At 41.1% G+C, this 17,342-nt stretch overlaps 1 protein-coding gene across 1 annotated transcript in view; it reads left to right on the top strand.

The window, feature by feature from the left end:
* LOC137504568 (vomeronasal type-2 receptor 26-like) overlaps positions 1–17,342 on the top strand; it is an 87,424-nt gene that overhangs the window by 66,532 nt on the left and 3,550 nt on the right. The window contains exons 6-7 of the mRNA XM_068233149.1: positions 5,912–5,967; positions 11,935–12,157. Of these exons, the coding sequence (XP_068089250.1) occupies positions 5,912–5,967; positions 11,935–12,157 (279 nt within the window). The remainder of the gene's footprint in view (positions 1–5,911; positions 5,968–11,934; positions 12,158–17,342) is intronic.

Below are 17,342 nucleotides of genomic sequence, written 5' to 3'. Positions count from 1 at the left end.
CAAAGGACCTTCTCTCTGCCTGCTCTCCCAAGGAACAATTACAAATTAACACCTCACTAGCTCTCCTCTAAAAATCCTTTGGGATACTCAGGAAATGCAGAAGGGGGCGGAGAAGTAGTGGATCCAAGTATAAAAAACATATTTGCCCTCAGAAAAGCTTAATCACAGCTACACTCTGCAATGCCAGATCGATAAATAACAAGACTGCAACTATACATGACCTAATAGAGCTCTCTGATTTGACCTTTTTGACAGAGACCTGGCTTGGGAAGCATGCAGGCCCAACTCTTGAAGAAACCGTGTCGGCCAATTATTCAATCTTGCACTGTGAGAGACAAGTCGGCAAGGATGGGGGGGTTGCCATATGCTTCAGATCCTCTTTGAACATAAGGCCCCTGCCCATAGGCCCCACTGAAACCTTTGAATGTCTTGCAGCTCAACTGTCAGCAGAAGTAAACATCAACATATTGCTCATATACCGCCCCCCAAAAAATGGTCCAGCCTTTCTTAAGGAAATATCTGAACTCTTATCCTGCGTAACAGTGGAACACCCTAGATGGATCATCCTGGGAGACTTCAATGCATGGGTGGATGATCACGACTCCCAGCTAGGAAGTGAACTACTTCTCATAATGAGTGAACTGGGTCTCTCTCAGGCTGTCAACCTCCCCACCCATACGAAAGGGCACACCCTGGATCTTATATTTCATTCCGGACTTTTAATATCACACATGGATATAAACCCAGTGGTATGGTCAGACCACCACACCATCCACTTCTCTCTGACAGCACCAGCGATAAAACACAGAGGGAAAGAACTCATAAAATACCGTTCACTGAAAGATGTCTCACCCCAGCACGTTCAGAATATCCTCAACTTCGACGCATTAACCAATCATTGCGCAGACCCAGACTCCATGGTCCTGATATACAACCATGCAGTGTCATCTGCCTATGACGCCCTCGCTCCAGTTCGCATCAAACGATCTACACCACTTCACCATGCACGGTGGTTTGACAGCTCACTAAAGGACATAAAGAAAGAAGTGCGCAGACTAGAAAGGAAGTGGCGAAAATCTCAGAATTCAAAAGATAAACACACCCTTGTCTCTCACCTGGAAAGCTACCAAAATGCGATCACCAAGAAAAAATCCTCCTACCTATCACAGGAGATCGCAAAGGCCGCCAACAGACCAGCCCAACTATTCCACACAGTTGATAGACTATGTAATCCATCCTGTCTAAAACCCACTATAACTCCCTCAAAGGAGCTATGTGAGAAATTTGCCTGCTACTTTGCTGACAAAGTATCTTCTATTCGGTCTCTCATTCAGTCCACAGCACCCAAGACTCATGCAACTAATGGAAATAGCTGCAAAAACAACCTAACACCCTGGACTGATTTCAAAAGTATTAGTGAGGAAGAGATCTCAGACATCCTCCGTCGTCTCCGCCAGACAACCTGCGACCTGGACCCTGGACAAACTAAACATATGCTGAAATGCCCTGACCTGCTTGGTCCAGCATTTCACAAAATAGTAAATTGCTCTCTGCAAGCAGGGAGGTTTCCTACCTCTCTAAAAGAAGGAATCATCAAGCCCCTTCTTAAAAAACCTTCCATGGATCCAGATGCTATGAGCAGCTACAGACCTGTCTCCAACCTCCCCTTCTTAGGTAAAGTTATTGAAAAGGCTGTTTATCTGCAACTTGAAACCAGGCTGTCAGTAAACAACATCCTGGACCCTCTACAATCTGGCTTTAAGAAACACCACAGCTGTGAAACAGCCCTCATCCAAGTCTGCAACGATCTGCTCATGGCAAGGGACAGAGGGGAATGCTCCATCCTAATCCTGTTGGATCTCTCAGCTGCTTTTGATACAGTTGACCATGAAATCCTGCTTAACAGACTGCAGGAGTACTGTGGCATCAGTGGATCAGTCCTCCAGTGGTTCAGATCATTCCTGACTGACAGAACACAGAGAGTATCCCTAGGACCTATAATGTCCAAACCTGCACCTCTACAATTCGGAGTGCCACAAGGATCAATCCTATCCCCTCTGCTGTTTGCAATCTACATGTTGCCACTCGGTACACTTATCCAACGACATGGCCTGACGTACCACTGCTACGCCGATGACACACAGCTATACCTGTCCCTCAAACCTGGTGGAACAGACCCTACCCCAAAAATAAACTCTTGCTTAGCTGAGTTACAGGCATGGATGAATGATAACTGGTTGAAACTGAATGCTGACAAAACTGAGGTCCTGTTTGTCCAAAGCCAGTGCTCGCCATCAAAACAGCTCTATCCTAAAGCAACACCAATCAGGATTGGGAATTCAGACATAAACAGTTCCAACCTTGTGCGCAGCCTTGGCGTACTAATCGATGGGGAATTGAGTTTCAGAAACCAAATTTCATCTGTAGTTAAATCTTCCTTCTTTTATCTGAAGAACATTGCAAAGATTAAACATCTGATTCCCCCAGAGGATTTTCCAACCCTGGTCCACGCCTTCATCACATCACGGCTGGACTACTGCAATGCCCTTTATGCTGGCCTCCCCAAAAAGGACCTGCGTCGCCTACAATTAGTGCAGAATGCTGCTGCCAGATTGCTAACAAACCAGCCTCGCCACTGTCACATTACACCGATCCTTCGCTCACTGCACTGGCTACCAGTAGAATGGAGAATACTCTTCAAGATTGGACTGCTGACATTCAAATCCCTGCACAATCTGGGCCCTGGATACATGAAGGACTTGCTGAAGCTGCACCACACCTCTCACAACCTCAGATCAGCAAGTTCTATAAACTTGGTCACTCCCAGAGTGCACCTCAAAAAATCTGGAGACAGAGCCTTCTGTCATGCTGCCCCTACTCTTTGGAACTCCCTACCACACCCAGTAAAGACAGCACCATCCCTGGAGCTATTCAAATCCAGACTGAAAAGCCACCTGTTTAGCCTGGCATTTCCAGATTTATAAAATTCTTCCTCTGTACCACGATGGTCGGAGCCATGCTTATGCGCTTTGAGTCCCACGGGAGAAAAGCGCTTTACAAATGTTATTTGTTGTTGTTGTTGTAAACGAGAGAGAGAGAGAGAGAGAGAGAGAGAGAGAGAGATTGGTTACTTGTTATATTTAGTTTCTCATCTCGGATCCGCTTTAACAATGCAGATGGGTTTACATTGAACATTATACGCACTCATTCCTCTCCTCAATCTGTCTATCCCTTATACAACACTGCCAGCCGGGTGACACGTGAGTTCTCTCCACATTCATTCATTACAATACAGAATCACATCTGTTAGTTTGCAGACATTTATTCTGCAATTCATTTCTCATGAGGAAGAAATGGCAGTCTTGCCTGCCGTGACAAATGTCTGCGGGTACAACACAGGTGTCCCACGGCTGGCAGTATTCGTAAAGAGAGAGGCAAGGAGGAGTAGAGGAGGCAGAACTCAATCCTGCACCGAATATACTGTTTTGGTGGGCATACATGGCACGATTCTTCCATATTAATGGAGCTCCTGAGGGCTCGATTGATAATATCCAATCATCAGCAGTATCGATTACGCGCTCCATACCAGCGGGTGGACAACAGCTGTGAAAGGAGCGTAAGATAAGCGGTGCCTGCGTTGAGGAGCGTTAATCGATTTGTGCTCACGCACTTAACATCAGGAATGTTTGGTGATTCTTCAACTGTAATTCCAATGTGTAACCGATTCTACTATGCACTGCATTTCATTGCACAATTATATTGGTGCCACAGCTTATTTAAAAATCTATATCTATCTATCTCTATCTAAGTTCCTCAACCAAGAAGAAGTAACGTCCTCCCCCAGGGCCCGACCAAGCAAGAAGAAGGGGATGGTCCAAGCAAGAATAATTAGCGCCCTGACAACAGGGACGGTCCACCAAGCTGGAGGTGGTAGCGGGCAGGAAGGGTGTATTGTGCACAGTGGCGGGGACTTGGCTCCCCCATCTGCGCTCCCCTTCTACCTCTAGTTCAGCAGAAGCCAACGCTATAAGTATGAGGCAGTGGGCGTGGATGACTCAGCTCTTTCACATTCCATCATGCATTCCACAAACGTCACTTGTTGCAATTCCGTCCACTTACAATACAGTGAGCGGCGTTGCTGAAAATTTACGACAGTGGGAAGCACACTGCAACGTGCAAGAGGTGAGTCATCCTCCCGTGCTGACTCTTACAAATAGCTGCATCTTCTGCTAAACATGAGCTACAAGGGGAGCGCTGATGGGGGACCCAGGTCAAGAGGCCTACCCCCCTCCCCGCCACTGTGCCCAATACCCCCTTATTGTCGTCTACCCTTTTATGCGTCGTATGCAACGCTGCAGGTACACTATTATTTTTTACAACATTGTTCTATTTCATTCCTCTAATCTTAGTGAACTCGGGTTACAGACTGACAAACATAAAATAACACTGGAAACCTTTTTTCAACCACACCATGCAAATTAAAACATGTGCTATGTTTTTATAAGTTTGTATGATTGTTTAGTTGTCTAACAATATTTACAAATATTTAAAAATAAAAATGAATACAGTAATTTTTTTTTTTGAATTTTTTTTTTTATTAACAGTCGACTAATAAAAAAATTATCCACAAACAGTATATGTTTCTAAGTATTTATTAACACAACATTATTAAAGTTTTGTGCCTATATAAAAGGATTATGTAAAATAGTTGTCATAGGTCATAAAACATCCTGCACTTGTTGACAATTGTCTTCTAAAAAGTTCTTATACATTAACTGTGGTTGCGTTTAAGCATAATCAACACGATACGACTCTTTTTACGATTTGATAACGATTGAATTTAAGACCCAATTAAATCAAATATGTTCAATTGTTATTTTATTTGCCAATGCAAAACAATCTCAAAACGATTTCAATAGATTCTAAGGATCGTAAATAAGATCGTTATCGAATCGTACAAATAATCATATCGTGTAGATGTTGCTTTGCAAATCCAACATCATATGTATAATAAAACAGTTAGGACGCTTTTACACTTAATCAGTTGCGCTCAGTTAAAACGGAAAGAAAACTGATTTTCAAAGTAAGTCCCATGGTTTCCTATGGCACCTTTCACACTTAACGCGTGTTAACTGAAATCTTCTTCCCAATACACTGCTATGGAAAAAACGCATACTAACGCGTACCAACGCGTACTAACGCACACTAACGCATACCAACTGATTAAGTGTAAAAGGGCCCTTACAGGATAACTACTCAACATAATAACTTTGAAATTTATCTGTCAAAAAACTATTGCTAAATATTGGTAATAGAAAATATGTGCAAACATTTACAAATAAAATAATTCTGTTTATACTGAGAAAAAATGCAAAAAAAATTACACATAATCTGCTGTCATGGACATTACATTGTAAAAATGTGCGAAATTAAACCAATTTGTTATGTCTGAATATTTTAATATTGCATTGTCAGGACGTCATATATGCTTCAAAAATATTATTCCTTATAACATAGTAACGCTATGCGTTACTATGTTATAAGGAATAATATTTTTGAAGAACATGTTAATATAAAACTGTATGTCGAAGAAAAGGTGTCCTTTTCTTCGACATACAGTTTTATATTAACATGTTTACTTCAACTAAATTAGTTTATTTATAAATTAAGGCCCGGTTCACATTAGTGTTTTGTGCCAATCCAGATCCGGGGTCTACATCAATGGATCCGGAGGGCACACTGAGTACCCATTCACATAGTAAAAATGGATGTGACCAATCATTGATCAGATCAGTTTTCATTCAGCAAATACGTACCTGATCGTTTCCGAAGCCTGCTGTACAGGGTCCTCTTCTTCCTACTGTGTTTACACACCGTGTCATGTGACCTAGTCACACGACACGTCTTGTAGTCACATGACCCTGAAGCAGACGGAAGCCTCGACCGCCGGCTGCTGCACTCCATCAGGTACGTATCTTAAGCCTCCCTAGCCCACCCGCCCGACTGATGCCCACTCCCCTCACCCTCTCGTCGCTAATGATTGCGTCGCCCATTCTTGTATCCCCTTTTTGGAACTGTCCCCAATGCTGCACTACTTTTTTTCCGGATCCGGTCTGCTAGGCATATCGGTCATGGAAAATAGGCCTTGCAGCAATTCTTGGTTCAGAGCGCCTGAACGTATGGAACATATCCATACCAACGGACGCATGTGCATGGATCCATAGTTTAACATTCAATCCATGTACACCTGTTGCGTTTGCACTAAATATGATCCAGATATGATACGCACAAAACCGTTAATGTGAAACGCCTACTGGAGGCAGGGCTGACGCACGCAGCCATGCCTCACAGCATGTCTATCAGCCGTGCATCGCCGCCTCTCCCCCGCCCCTCTCACTGAAGGAAGACAGAGGGGCGGGCGGAGATACGTGTCTGATAGACGCGTGAAGCAGGGCTGCGGCGGTTATCCCTTTCTCAATGCAGAAGAGATCCCCGCTGCACGGTTGTTTTTAGGTGGTTAATTGAACACCGTTTAGTCGCGGGGAAAAGTGTTGGTTTACCAGGGGTACACATGCCACTGCTCACTCTGAGGTCTGAAGCGAGATATATTTTCGCATTACACTCTCTTCCAGGAGAATATGAAAGTACATGCGATATGATGCATGAAATAACCATGACGCGGCATATTATTTTCGGGTTAACGAGCAGGTGCTGTGCATCATGCATCAAAGTTACTTATATTCTCAGGAATAATTAGTATTTACAAATTGCATGGTATTTTAAAAGTGCAGCATTGCGTTAAAGTCAACGTCATTGGTTTAATGCAGTTGAGACACGCTGGCAAAAAACAGTTGGAGAAACACCATATTGTGCTCATACACACGATCAACAGCTCATGGCATGAGCAAAAAAAATTAAATAAAAAAAGGGTGAACCTTCGTCGCCAACTCTCTCTGTGGTACAATTGTGCACACGGCGCAAAGAGGGACTGTGATTTTGCATACGCTGTCGCCAAAGGTTCCTCCCCCCGCCGGAACCGCCATACATTTGTATGGAGGTAGCTGTCGGTAGTCCGCATACATAATGCTAGGAGTTCCAACGACAGCTGTTGCATGCAATTCCCCAAGTCAATAGCCGGGCAAAAGGTGAGACTAGCGATGGACTAGCGACGGTTCGGGGCAAGGCCGTTACACACACGGGCGACCTTTCAACGCAACACGCGCGTTTCACACGGTTGCAGTGAAACTTGTAATCCGTGTGTACCAGCCTTAAACCCGGAGGGTGGCAGGACATGTGTCACAAGATTGAGTACTGTTAAGTGTGATAGAAGACATGAGACGGGCTCGTAGGGCAATTTTTGTGGAATGAAGACCAGAGATGATAAATGCTGGAAGGAATTGCTCTAAAATGCTTCCGGTGGCCTAGCCACATGGGTTTCACTTAATAAACATTCATAACAAAACAATTACACACTTTTCTGATACGCTTTAAGTAAACATTTGGTGCATTGTATGTTCCCATTACTACGTTATGTCAATCATGCAACAAATCAAAACAGTCCTGTCTTTCTATTAGGGACCACAAAATTATTTTCAAAACTTTAAAACTAGTGTTAACATTAACACATTCAATGGATTAACCATAAAATTTTCTTTTACAAATTACTGAAAATAATATTTAAAACAATGGTGCCATGATTAAGTCATAAAGGTGAGAATGAAAACAATTAAAGGAATACTGTAGGGGGGTTGGGGTAAAATGATTTCAACTTACCCACGGCTTCTAATGGTCCCCCGCAGACATCCTGTGCCCGCACAGCCACTCACCGAAGCTCTGGCCCCGCCTCCGGTTCACTTCTGGAATTTCAGACTTTAAAGTCTGAAAACCACTGCGCCTGCGTTGCCGTGTCCTTGCTCTCACTGACGTCACTAGGAGTGTATAGCACAAGCCCAGTATGGTCTTTGCCTGTGCAGTACGCTTCTGTTAACATCAGCAGGATCGAGGACACGGCCACGCAGGCGCAGTGGTTTTCAGACTTTAAAGTCTGAAATTCCAGATGTGAACCGGAGGCGGGGCCAGAGCATCGGTGAGTGGCTGCGCGGGCACAGGATGTCTGCAGGGGACCATTAGAAGCCCTGGGTAAGTTGAAATCATTTTACCCCAACCCTCCTATAGTATTCCTTTAAACAATGCAGTTAAAGCGTGCAAGTTAACCTATACCAACACATTGCAATCTCCTTCATATATGTTTGTGTGTTTGCGTTAACACAACTATCTGCCGGTTATCCAATTAAGTCATGGCTTTTATTTACATATATTTTCACAGTGTAAATAACAACGATTTAAAAGCCAAAAAGTAAAATAGGACCACTCAAAAAAAAAAAAAAAAAGAATGTAAATGATATTGATGTTTAGCTTTGTTTATGTTTCCATATACTTCTTATATACCATCTTCTTCTCTTTTTACAATCTTACAAATAGCAAACATCAAAATTGGAAATGCCAATAACATAATAACATTTTTTCACATTGATTTTAAAGAAGATGAGTTAACAAGTAATAAAATCACCACAAGCATATAACAAATATTCATTACATCCACTTGTATGTGGCTTGTTTTTATTTTTTTGATAAATGCCATTTTTTTATTGTTTCAATACAATGGACCATATGCAATTAACTTTTTCACTTGAGTTTTCTCCTAGGAGATAATTTTTCAAATTCTTTTTAAAATAACTTTTCAGCATTTTGTAATCGAAAAAGTACCAACAAGTAAAGAAAAAGTACAATCAAAATTATTTTGAGTATTTTCTTGCTTGCTGGTAGCTTAAAATGGATTTTATGACAAGGTGTGGAAATTTAAATTTGGAGAAAACTAAGGAGAAAAAGTGAATTGCATATGGGCCCATTAGTATTACTAAGAGGATTGAATACAGTCAATGTAACATAAATTACTATTTATGTTATAGAGCAGGCATGGGCAAACTTGGCCCTCCAGCTGTTAGGGAACTACAAGTCCCACAATGCATTTGCCTTTATGAGTCATGACTGTGGCTGTCAGACTCCTGCAATGCATTGTGGGACTTGTAGTTCCACAACAGCTGGAGGGCCAAGTTTGCCCATGCCTGTTATAGAGCATGATAATCTGGAATGCGGCAGATAGGAGCGCTTCCTCAAACATAGATAACTCTATTTCACATGAGGAGTGCAATCAACCTTCAATAAAATGTGTAGCAGCGTAAACATTATTTTGAACTTTATGTAACAACTAACAGAGCAATTTTGGTGTAAGTGCACTTATATCAATGTAAGCGTTAATACAAAAGATTATGTAATATCTAAATAATTGCGCCACAGTCCACAAGATTCTATTTTCTATCGATCTGTCAACAGTGTCTGGGATCGCGGCAGGATTTCCAATGATTTAAAGTAATGTTCAATATTACTGCTGCGCTCTCCAGAGAACTGTTCAGTACAATGGTGCTACAAACAGCTATAAAATGCTTACAAAAAGTCCTCAAAAATTAAAACTACAGTTTGTCTCACAAGAATCCTCAGAGTGTCGCCAAAGGAGTCATATCCACACTTGGAGTTGCTGTAGGAAGTTCAATGATCAATAACACTGCTGTATTTCCCACTCCTGAAAAATATGCACAAAAAGCTCCACATAGGGTGATACCGTTCAAATTAGATTTGTATGCAACACACCACCAAACACGTGCTTATGTGGTCTGTGAGGGCTATTGCCTGTTTAATTGCAGTCCCGCACCCCCTCTTTCTATATGCTCACCAGATAGAAACCACCCCAAATTTCAGGTGGAGTTTGGGCAGTAATTAATTCCACATCCAGGTACTGTTAGATCCTGTGAAGAGTAACTCAACATAGGGTAATATTGTTCACATATGTTTAAACTTATTCAGCTACATTCCTCCACGTGCAACAGTGATTTCAATCCATGCAGTGATGCTCCCACTCCCTGCACAACAATCTGCTCACCAGATAGAGCCCACCTCTGAAGATAGGTGGAAAATGCGCTTGGTTATAACCTCCGAATGAATTCTCCAACTCTTAATCAAAAAGCTTAGCCTCTCCTAAGGTCATTTTTATTCCAATAAAACTCTTAAATAAAACACAAAAAAGAAGATACACATAGTGTAAAACAGTTAATTCTTGCCTCTGGGCGCAAACAGAAATACACTTACGCGTCCAGGGCAAGTTTCAGCATGAATACAAGTTCTCTTTTCAGTGCCCATCCGCTATGTGGTGAGGATATTGGAGTAACCGCGGCGTCCCGCTTCAAAACTTCCTCCAGCCAAATAATCCCGATAGCTCTCCGCACTCGTAACAGTGACCGGCCGGTCTACTCGCTTCCAGGTATGTGCGACACGTCAGGCGCTAAGCTCCGCCCTACGCATTTCGTCCTCACGCCGGACTCATCAGGGGCTCCACCCCCCAGCGCCCGACGTCCCAATACATAGTGTGCGCCGGCTGTTCATTGGCTGTATAGCGATACAGCAAGATGGGCACTGTTTACATTGCGCTTATCCGCTACATCCATTAAAAAATAGATTCTAAAATCGTATATAAAATTTAGAAATAATAATAATAATAATTACACTGCGCATATTTTGGGGTCCATCCAGTTCCTCCTATACCTTCAATATAAATGCTCCCACCTGGTGGTGAATCTAATAAATTGAAACCTGAGCAGATAATTTGAGGCACTGTGTACACCATCTAGTGTTCAAAAAAGATTGATGCAATTGTGTAAATATATTTAATTGGCCATCTCTATTAGTAGGCCTACTAATTTTATACAGTGCTATAAAAAGCTAATGAGTAGTAATAAATCCAAGCTTGTGCAAACATGCAATATAAATAGAAAAACCTGAAGTGTCAGGTGTGTTAATAGTGAATAATCATCAATGGTGTGCTAATACTATTCAGATAATACTAATTCGCTGTGCAAATTCTGGGGGTCTGTCCAATACCTCCTAATCCTTCAATGTAAGTATCACCACCTAGTGATTAATCAAGTGTATTGAAACCTGAACAATAATGAGAGGCGCTGTGTGCACCATCTAATGTTCAAAAAGAATTGATGCAATTGGGTAAGTGTGTTTAATTGGCCATCTATAATAAATGAGCCTACACGTGCATCCTACAGTTTGTAAAGTGCTATAAAGTGCTCATGAATTGTGATAATTCCGAACTAGTGCAAAAATAGAAAAACCTGAAGAATCAGGTGGTAAAATGGTGAATAACCATCAAAGTGTGCTAAAACTGCGCAAAAAAAGTGCAATATTGTGCTGATACTGTAGTATAATAGAATTCCTGCCGTGCAGTACTGCTCCAATTGATTGATGCCAATTAATTCTAATTCAATCGTTACATATATGGCAGTTGAGATCAAATTCAATATTCAATCCGTCCGGATTTAAAGTTTTTAAATTATAGATCCATTTGCCTTCTGCCTTTGATATCTCCTTAGTGAGATTAGACCCTCTCCACTTCTTTATATAAAGAAGTGGAGAGGGTCCAATCTCATTCTATTTCTACATAGATTCATTTCGTTGACCCCCACATTGAGCGGCACAAGTGCAGAGAATCAAAGAGGAGCATCTGTGAGATCTGGTTTGGGAGCGCAAGGAATCTTTATACTTTCTTCTGGAGAACTTTTGTATGCTGAGGTCGGGACAGCACCCTTTTGCAGCACCACTAGAGAAACAGAACAACATCATGATGTCCACTGCTAAGTCTGGTAATATGTTCAGCACCAAATAGGAAAAATTGAAAGCTGAAATACATGACAATATGAAACTGATTGTTGACAGAATGTCAGTTAATCCAACTCAAAATCCTTTATCCACTACTAACAACATAGACCATTCTAATCCTACTGTTGATTTGACTGAGATGATATCCCTTTTCAGGGAGCTAGAGGACGCCCGGAAGTACGAGAGTACACAGTGGATCAATTCCTCATTCATGTCTGAATACATCTCAGCACAAATTGCCCCTAGGGGAATGAGGAACCAAAAAGACCGTGACTTCCTGGATCCAGATTTACATCTGATCTGGAAGGAAGCCGCCATCGAATGTACTGAGAAATGGATGAAGATAGTAGTAGTCCAACATGAGCGAAATCTATCCAGGGTACGAAAAGTTATTCCTGAGATAGAAATAGATTTGAGCAAATATAGTACTGTGAAAGAATTCACTGAATGGAAAAATAAAATAGATACAGCCACCACCACTATAGAAACGGATCTTATAAATAAAACATTGAAAAAGTTTGAAAGAGACAAAACAGATTATGCCCTAGGTAACATTTTTAAATGGAACAATAAAGAAAAAATAATCCTCTCACCCAACTTGCCCCCACTTATGTCCACAGCAGCCAAAAACAAGCACTTTATCCCTGGGCCCATAAGTGTAAAACCTACAAGAATAAACAATAATAATAATAAACAATTTAGACCACATATGCCCAAAACTAGAGATACCAGAGATGGCCCAAATATAGGGTCCCCAAGGATAGTACCTACCTTTGGGAATAGAACGCGGAAGCGACCATATAAATATAACTTTACCTCTGATCGATTAGAAGCCACTAATAGATCCACTAATCATGCTAAACGTGATATAAATTATGCACCTAAGAGCCAAAATAAGCCACCTAAGAGCCAAAACAAGAGCATAAGAATGAGGGGATCACAATCATTTTCGCCCATGTATAGGCCACCCAGCAGAACTGATAATTCCGCATCAGGTTATCTCCAAAGATATAAAGACAGAATGAGAGGGGAAAGAGAGGGGGCAATTCCAAAGAGAATGGAAATCCATTCTTCTCCTAAGGATAATCCCCCAAGGACACTCATAACTCAAAACTCTGCAGAGCATTGTGCCCATATAGGGCCTCTCTTGAGGGCCATTAGTCCAGAGGGAGGGCTCAGAGACCCTGGTCAGGATCATTTTTTAGAACTTCTGCCCACTCAGATTCAGGGGCCCCTGAGAAAGAGAGGGTTAGAAGAAGAAGAAGGGGAAACAGAGGGGGCAGAACCTTCCAAAAAAGAAAGGAGAAGTCCAAGATCAAGCCCAGTGGCCCTTCCATTATAAAAATATTTAATTTGTCTTTGCATGCCCTTACGGAAAGTGAAAGATCTTTATTGAATAAGGGGCTAAATTTTGCCCCTACAGTTAAGCCAAATGAATTTTTATTGTACAATGACCTACACAGATTCATTAGATCATTGACAATAAAAAGGTTCTATGCAACTAGAAAAGAGGAACCACTGAACCAAATAAACCAAGAAACCATCCCATCCGACAATATTGTCAGGGAAGAGGAAGACGCTACATTACTAATGGAACTAACCAATCACTCTCATAAAGAAGAGGATGATTGGTTACAATATGTACCCGATAATGACATAAAGCACACGCACTTTAGGCCGAAATCTGTTTTTTATCCCACACAGTCGAAGGGACAGTTTATTAACACGTATTATCAAATAGTGTTAGATCAGTTTAAAAACTTATGCAAAGAAGAGTCCTCCAAAAATACAACATAATTTAAATACAGTGGAGAGGAAAGCCCTAAGGGAGTTCGCTGAAAATAAACAGATTATTATCAGACAAGCCGATAAAGGAGGTGGGATAGTGCTGATGGACTATGTAAATTATCGGGATGAAGGCTCAAGACTGCTAGCAGATACGGCTACATACTGTTTGCTCCCAATGATCCCACGTCAACCTATAGAGAGGAACTACTATTAATAGTGAATCGTGCATTCCAGAATGGTGTAGTAAATGATTTTGAAAGAAAGTTTCTGGTACCAACTCACCCATCTATACCATATTTCTACCATATCCCCAAAATACATAAGGATCCATCCCAGCCCCCAGGGCAACCAATTGTAGCAGGGATGGAGGGATTGGTAGCAAATATTTCATCATATATGGATTATTTTTTACAACCCATGGTCTTACAGACGCAAGCTTATACACGTGACTCATTGCATGTGATGGACATGTTGCAGCATTATAGATGGGAAAAGGGTTATTTGTGGGCCTCTTTAGATGTGTCATCGCTTTATACCAGCATTCCCCACGAGAAAGGACAAGAGGCTGTACAACATTTTATGATACAAAGTGGGACACTACCCTTCGTACAGGGTCAATTTATTTTGGAGCTCCTACAGTTTGCACTTTCTCATAACTATTTTAGTTTTATGGATAAATCATATTTACAGATCTGCGGGACATCAATGGGGGCGGGGTTTGCACCCAGCTTCGCCAATCTGTATATGGCGTACTGGGAAAGCCAATTCATATGGTCGTCTAACCGTTTTTCTAAAAATCTGGTGTTTTACACTAGATTCATAGACGATATTCTGATTATATGGGAAGGGGACAACAGTGATTTTACAGAGTTTGTAGCCTCCTGCAATAATAATGAGTTTGGCCTTTCTTTTACTCATGTTTTATCTAAAGAAAGCCTTGTTTTTTTAGACCTTGAACTCTATGCTGATAACAAAGGGGTCATATGTTCCAAAACCCACTTCAAACCTACATCTGGCAACTCCTACTTACACGCCTCAAGTTGCCACAGCTCCAAGTGGATAGAGAATATCCCCAGGAGCCAATTATGCCGACTTAGGCGAAATTGCACTTCTGACGAAGATTATATTAGCCAAGGGGAGCTACTATCCACAAAATTTATTGAAAAGGGTTATAAACCCAGTCATATAAAGGCATCATTAGAGGAATACAAGGTGAAACCCAACAGTTAGAGTAAGCCCCCATCAAGACTCAATACATACTCCAATCTGTCAATTATTACCTCCTTTTCTGAAGCTTCTAATAAAATCAAGAAGATCATAGCACAGAATTGGCCTATTCTGCAACAGGACCCTCTTCTAAAGAATATTATTCCTGACCGCCCTGGGGTCATCTTCAAGAAGGCAAAATCTATAAAAAATATTATTGCACCCAGCAACATTAGGAAAATAAAAGGAAAAGTCCACAGTATGTTTCCATCCGTTAAAGGCAATTACAGATGTAACATGAAGAGATGTGGGTGTTGCCCATTTATTAAACATAGAACTTGTGAAGTACCAGATGGCAACCAACAGGTTTTTAAGCTCAAGGACTTTGTGAATTGTGGAACTGATCATGTTGTATACTTATTGACATGTGATTGCCCTAAGGGATATGTGGGTCGTACCACAAGACCCCTAAGACAGAGACTAGGGGAGCACAAGCGGAATATCCTAGAGGGCCTAGAAAAACATAGTGTTCCACGTCACTTTAAGGAATATCATGGAAGCTCAGTTGACTCCCTTAGAATTATGGGTTTGGAATCCATAGCTAAAGATTTGCATCGAGGGGAAAGATATAGGAAGCTTTGTGAGAGGGTAACTTTTTGGATTTTTAAAATGAACACATTAAGCCCAAATGGTCTAAATGAGGGCTTGGAAATATCAACTTATCTCTAATAATGTGCAACAATTTATGATTTTTGACTTATGGTGTTGATGAGATAATGATCATTTTTACTTTCCCCTTCTTTTACAGCTGCTTCTATATGCTTAGCAGAACTATTCACTAGATGAGGGAGGTGGTGAGTATACTGTCTAGTAGGAAAAGTCCATAGTAGGCTAAGTTAAATGATTTCCGCCTCTTTTTTTCTGATATTCAAATATAGTCTCCCCAATAAGTGATTCTTCATGTAATAAGCCCCCTGCCCATTTCAATGGTCTTCCCCCCCCCCTTATTCCCCCCCCCCAGCCCATTACAACGGTCCTTCCTTTTCTCCCCCCCCTTTTTTAAATATAATCCATCGGGATAGTGGTATATAAACATGAATATAAGAACAATCTGCCGGGATATGGTTCACCTGGATATAGTCAGGGACCCCAGTGCAGTTAATCATCTATCTAAGCATGGATATGTCATCCTATATATATATATATATTATAAAAAAAAAGTGTTTCTAATTTTTTATGCATTACTTTGTATATATATGAATTTGTATCCCCTTTTTTATATATATGTAATTTTTATAATTTTTACAATTTATTGCATAACATATTTTTATTAATGTATGTTATCTGCTACAATATGATTTTAACGAACATTTTGGAAGAGCAATAATCTCAAAGGTGTGTATTAGAAATATATAGAACTAGTCCACCGATTCACTAAGGTTATGAAAGTTATGCCTAAAATAAATGGAAAGTGATAAGTATTTAGTTAAGGAGAGCGGTGTGATGGCAATGCGCTGTGCAGAAAGGTGTATAGTTTCCTCTTTTTTCCTCCGCGCATAGAATACTATTCCCCGTTCAGCCATTTTCACCTTGAACAATAAAGCTTTTTGAATTTGACACCCAATGGCTTCCTGTAGTCATAACAACGACACAGGGGGCGTATAAATCTAGTGTGCAGTGCGATTGACGTCATCTGATGAAGGCGCAGCGCGCCGAAACGCGTAATGACGTCAGACGCACACTAACGGCAAGCCACGCCCACCCGGAAGCGAGACGGCAGCCCAGGACAACGGAGATCGCGCTGTGGCCAGCAGCGCGTTGCCATCCACCACCCGGTGTTTAAGCGGCTGGCTTACCGCTGACAAGCGACTGTGACTTTGATGTTTGTGAGTACATTTTAACTTGTATAATAAATATTGCCCTTTGATAAATGCACTATGGAGCGCTCTATTTCTACATAAATTCATTTCGTTGACCCCCACATTGAGCGGCACAAGTGCAGAGAATCAAAGAGGAGCATCTGTGAGATCTGGTTTGGGAGCGCAAGGAATCTTTATACTTTCTTTTTGAACATTAGATTGTTCAGGTTTCAATACACTTGATTAATCACTAGGTGGTGATACTTACATTGAAGGATTAGGAGGTATTGGACAGACCCCCAGAATTTGCACAGCGAATTAGTATTATCTGAATAGTATTAGCACACCATTGATGATTATTCACTATTAACACACCTGACACTTCAGGTTTTTCTATTTATATTGCATGTTTGCACAAGCTTGGATTTATTACTACTCATTAGCTTTTTATAGCACTTTATAAATTAGTAGGCCTACTAATAGAGATGGCCAATTAAATATATTTACACAATTGCATCAATCTTTTTTGAACACTAGATGGTGCACACAGCGCCTCAAATTATCTGCTCAGGTTTCAATTTATTAGATTCACCACCAGGTTGGAGCATTTATATTGAAGGTATAGGAGGAACTGGATGGACCCCAGAATATGCGCAGTGTAATTATTATTATTATTATTTCTAAATTTTATATACGATTTTAGAATCAGTT

The sequence above is a fragment of the Hyperolius riggenbachi genome, chromosome 4 (genome assembly GCF_040937935.1).
Source record: "Hyperolius riggenbachi isolate aHypRig1 chromosome 4, aHypRig1.pri, whole genome shotgun sequence".
NCBI lineage: Eukaryota > Metazoa > Chordata > Amphibia > Anura > Hyperoliidae > Hyperolius > Hyperolius riggenbachi.
Note: the sequence above shows the minus strand (reverse complement) of the source record. Positions and strands in the feature narration are given on the sequence as shown.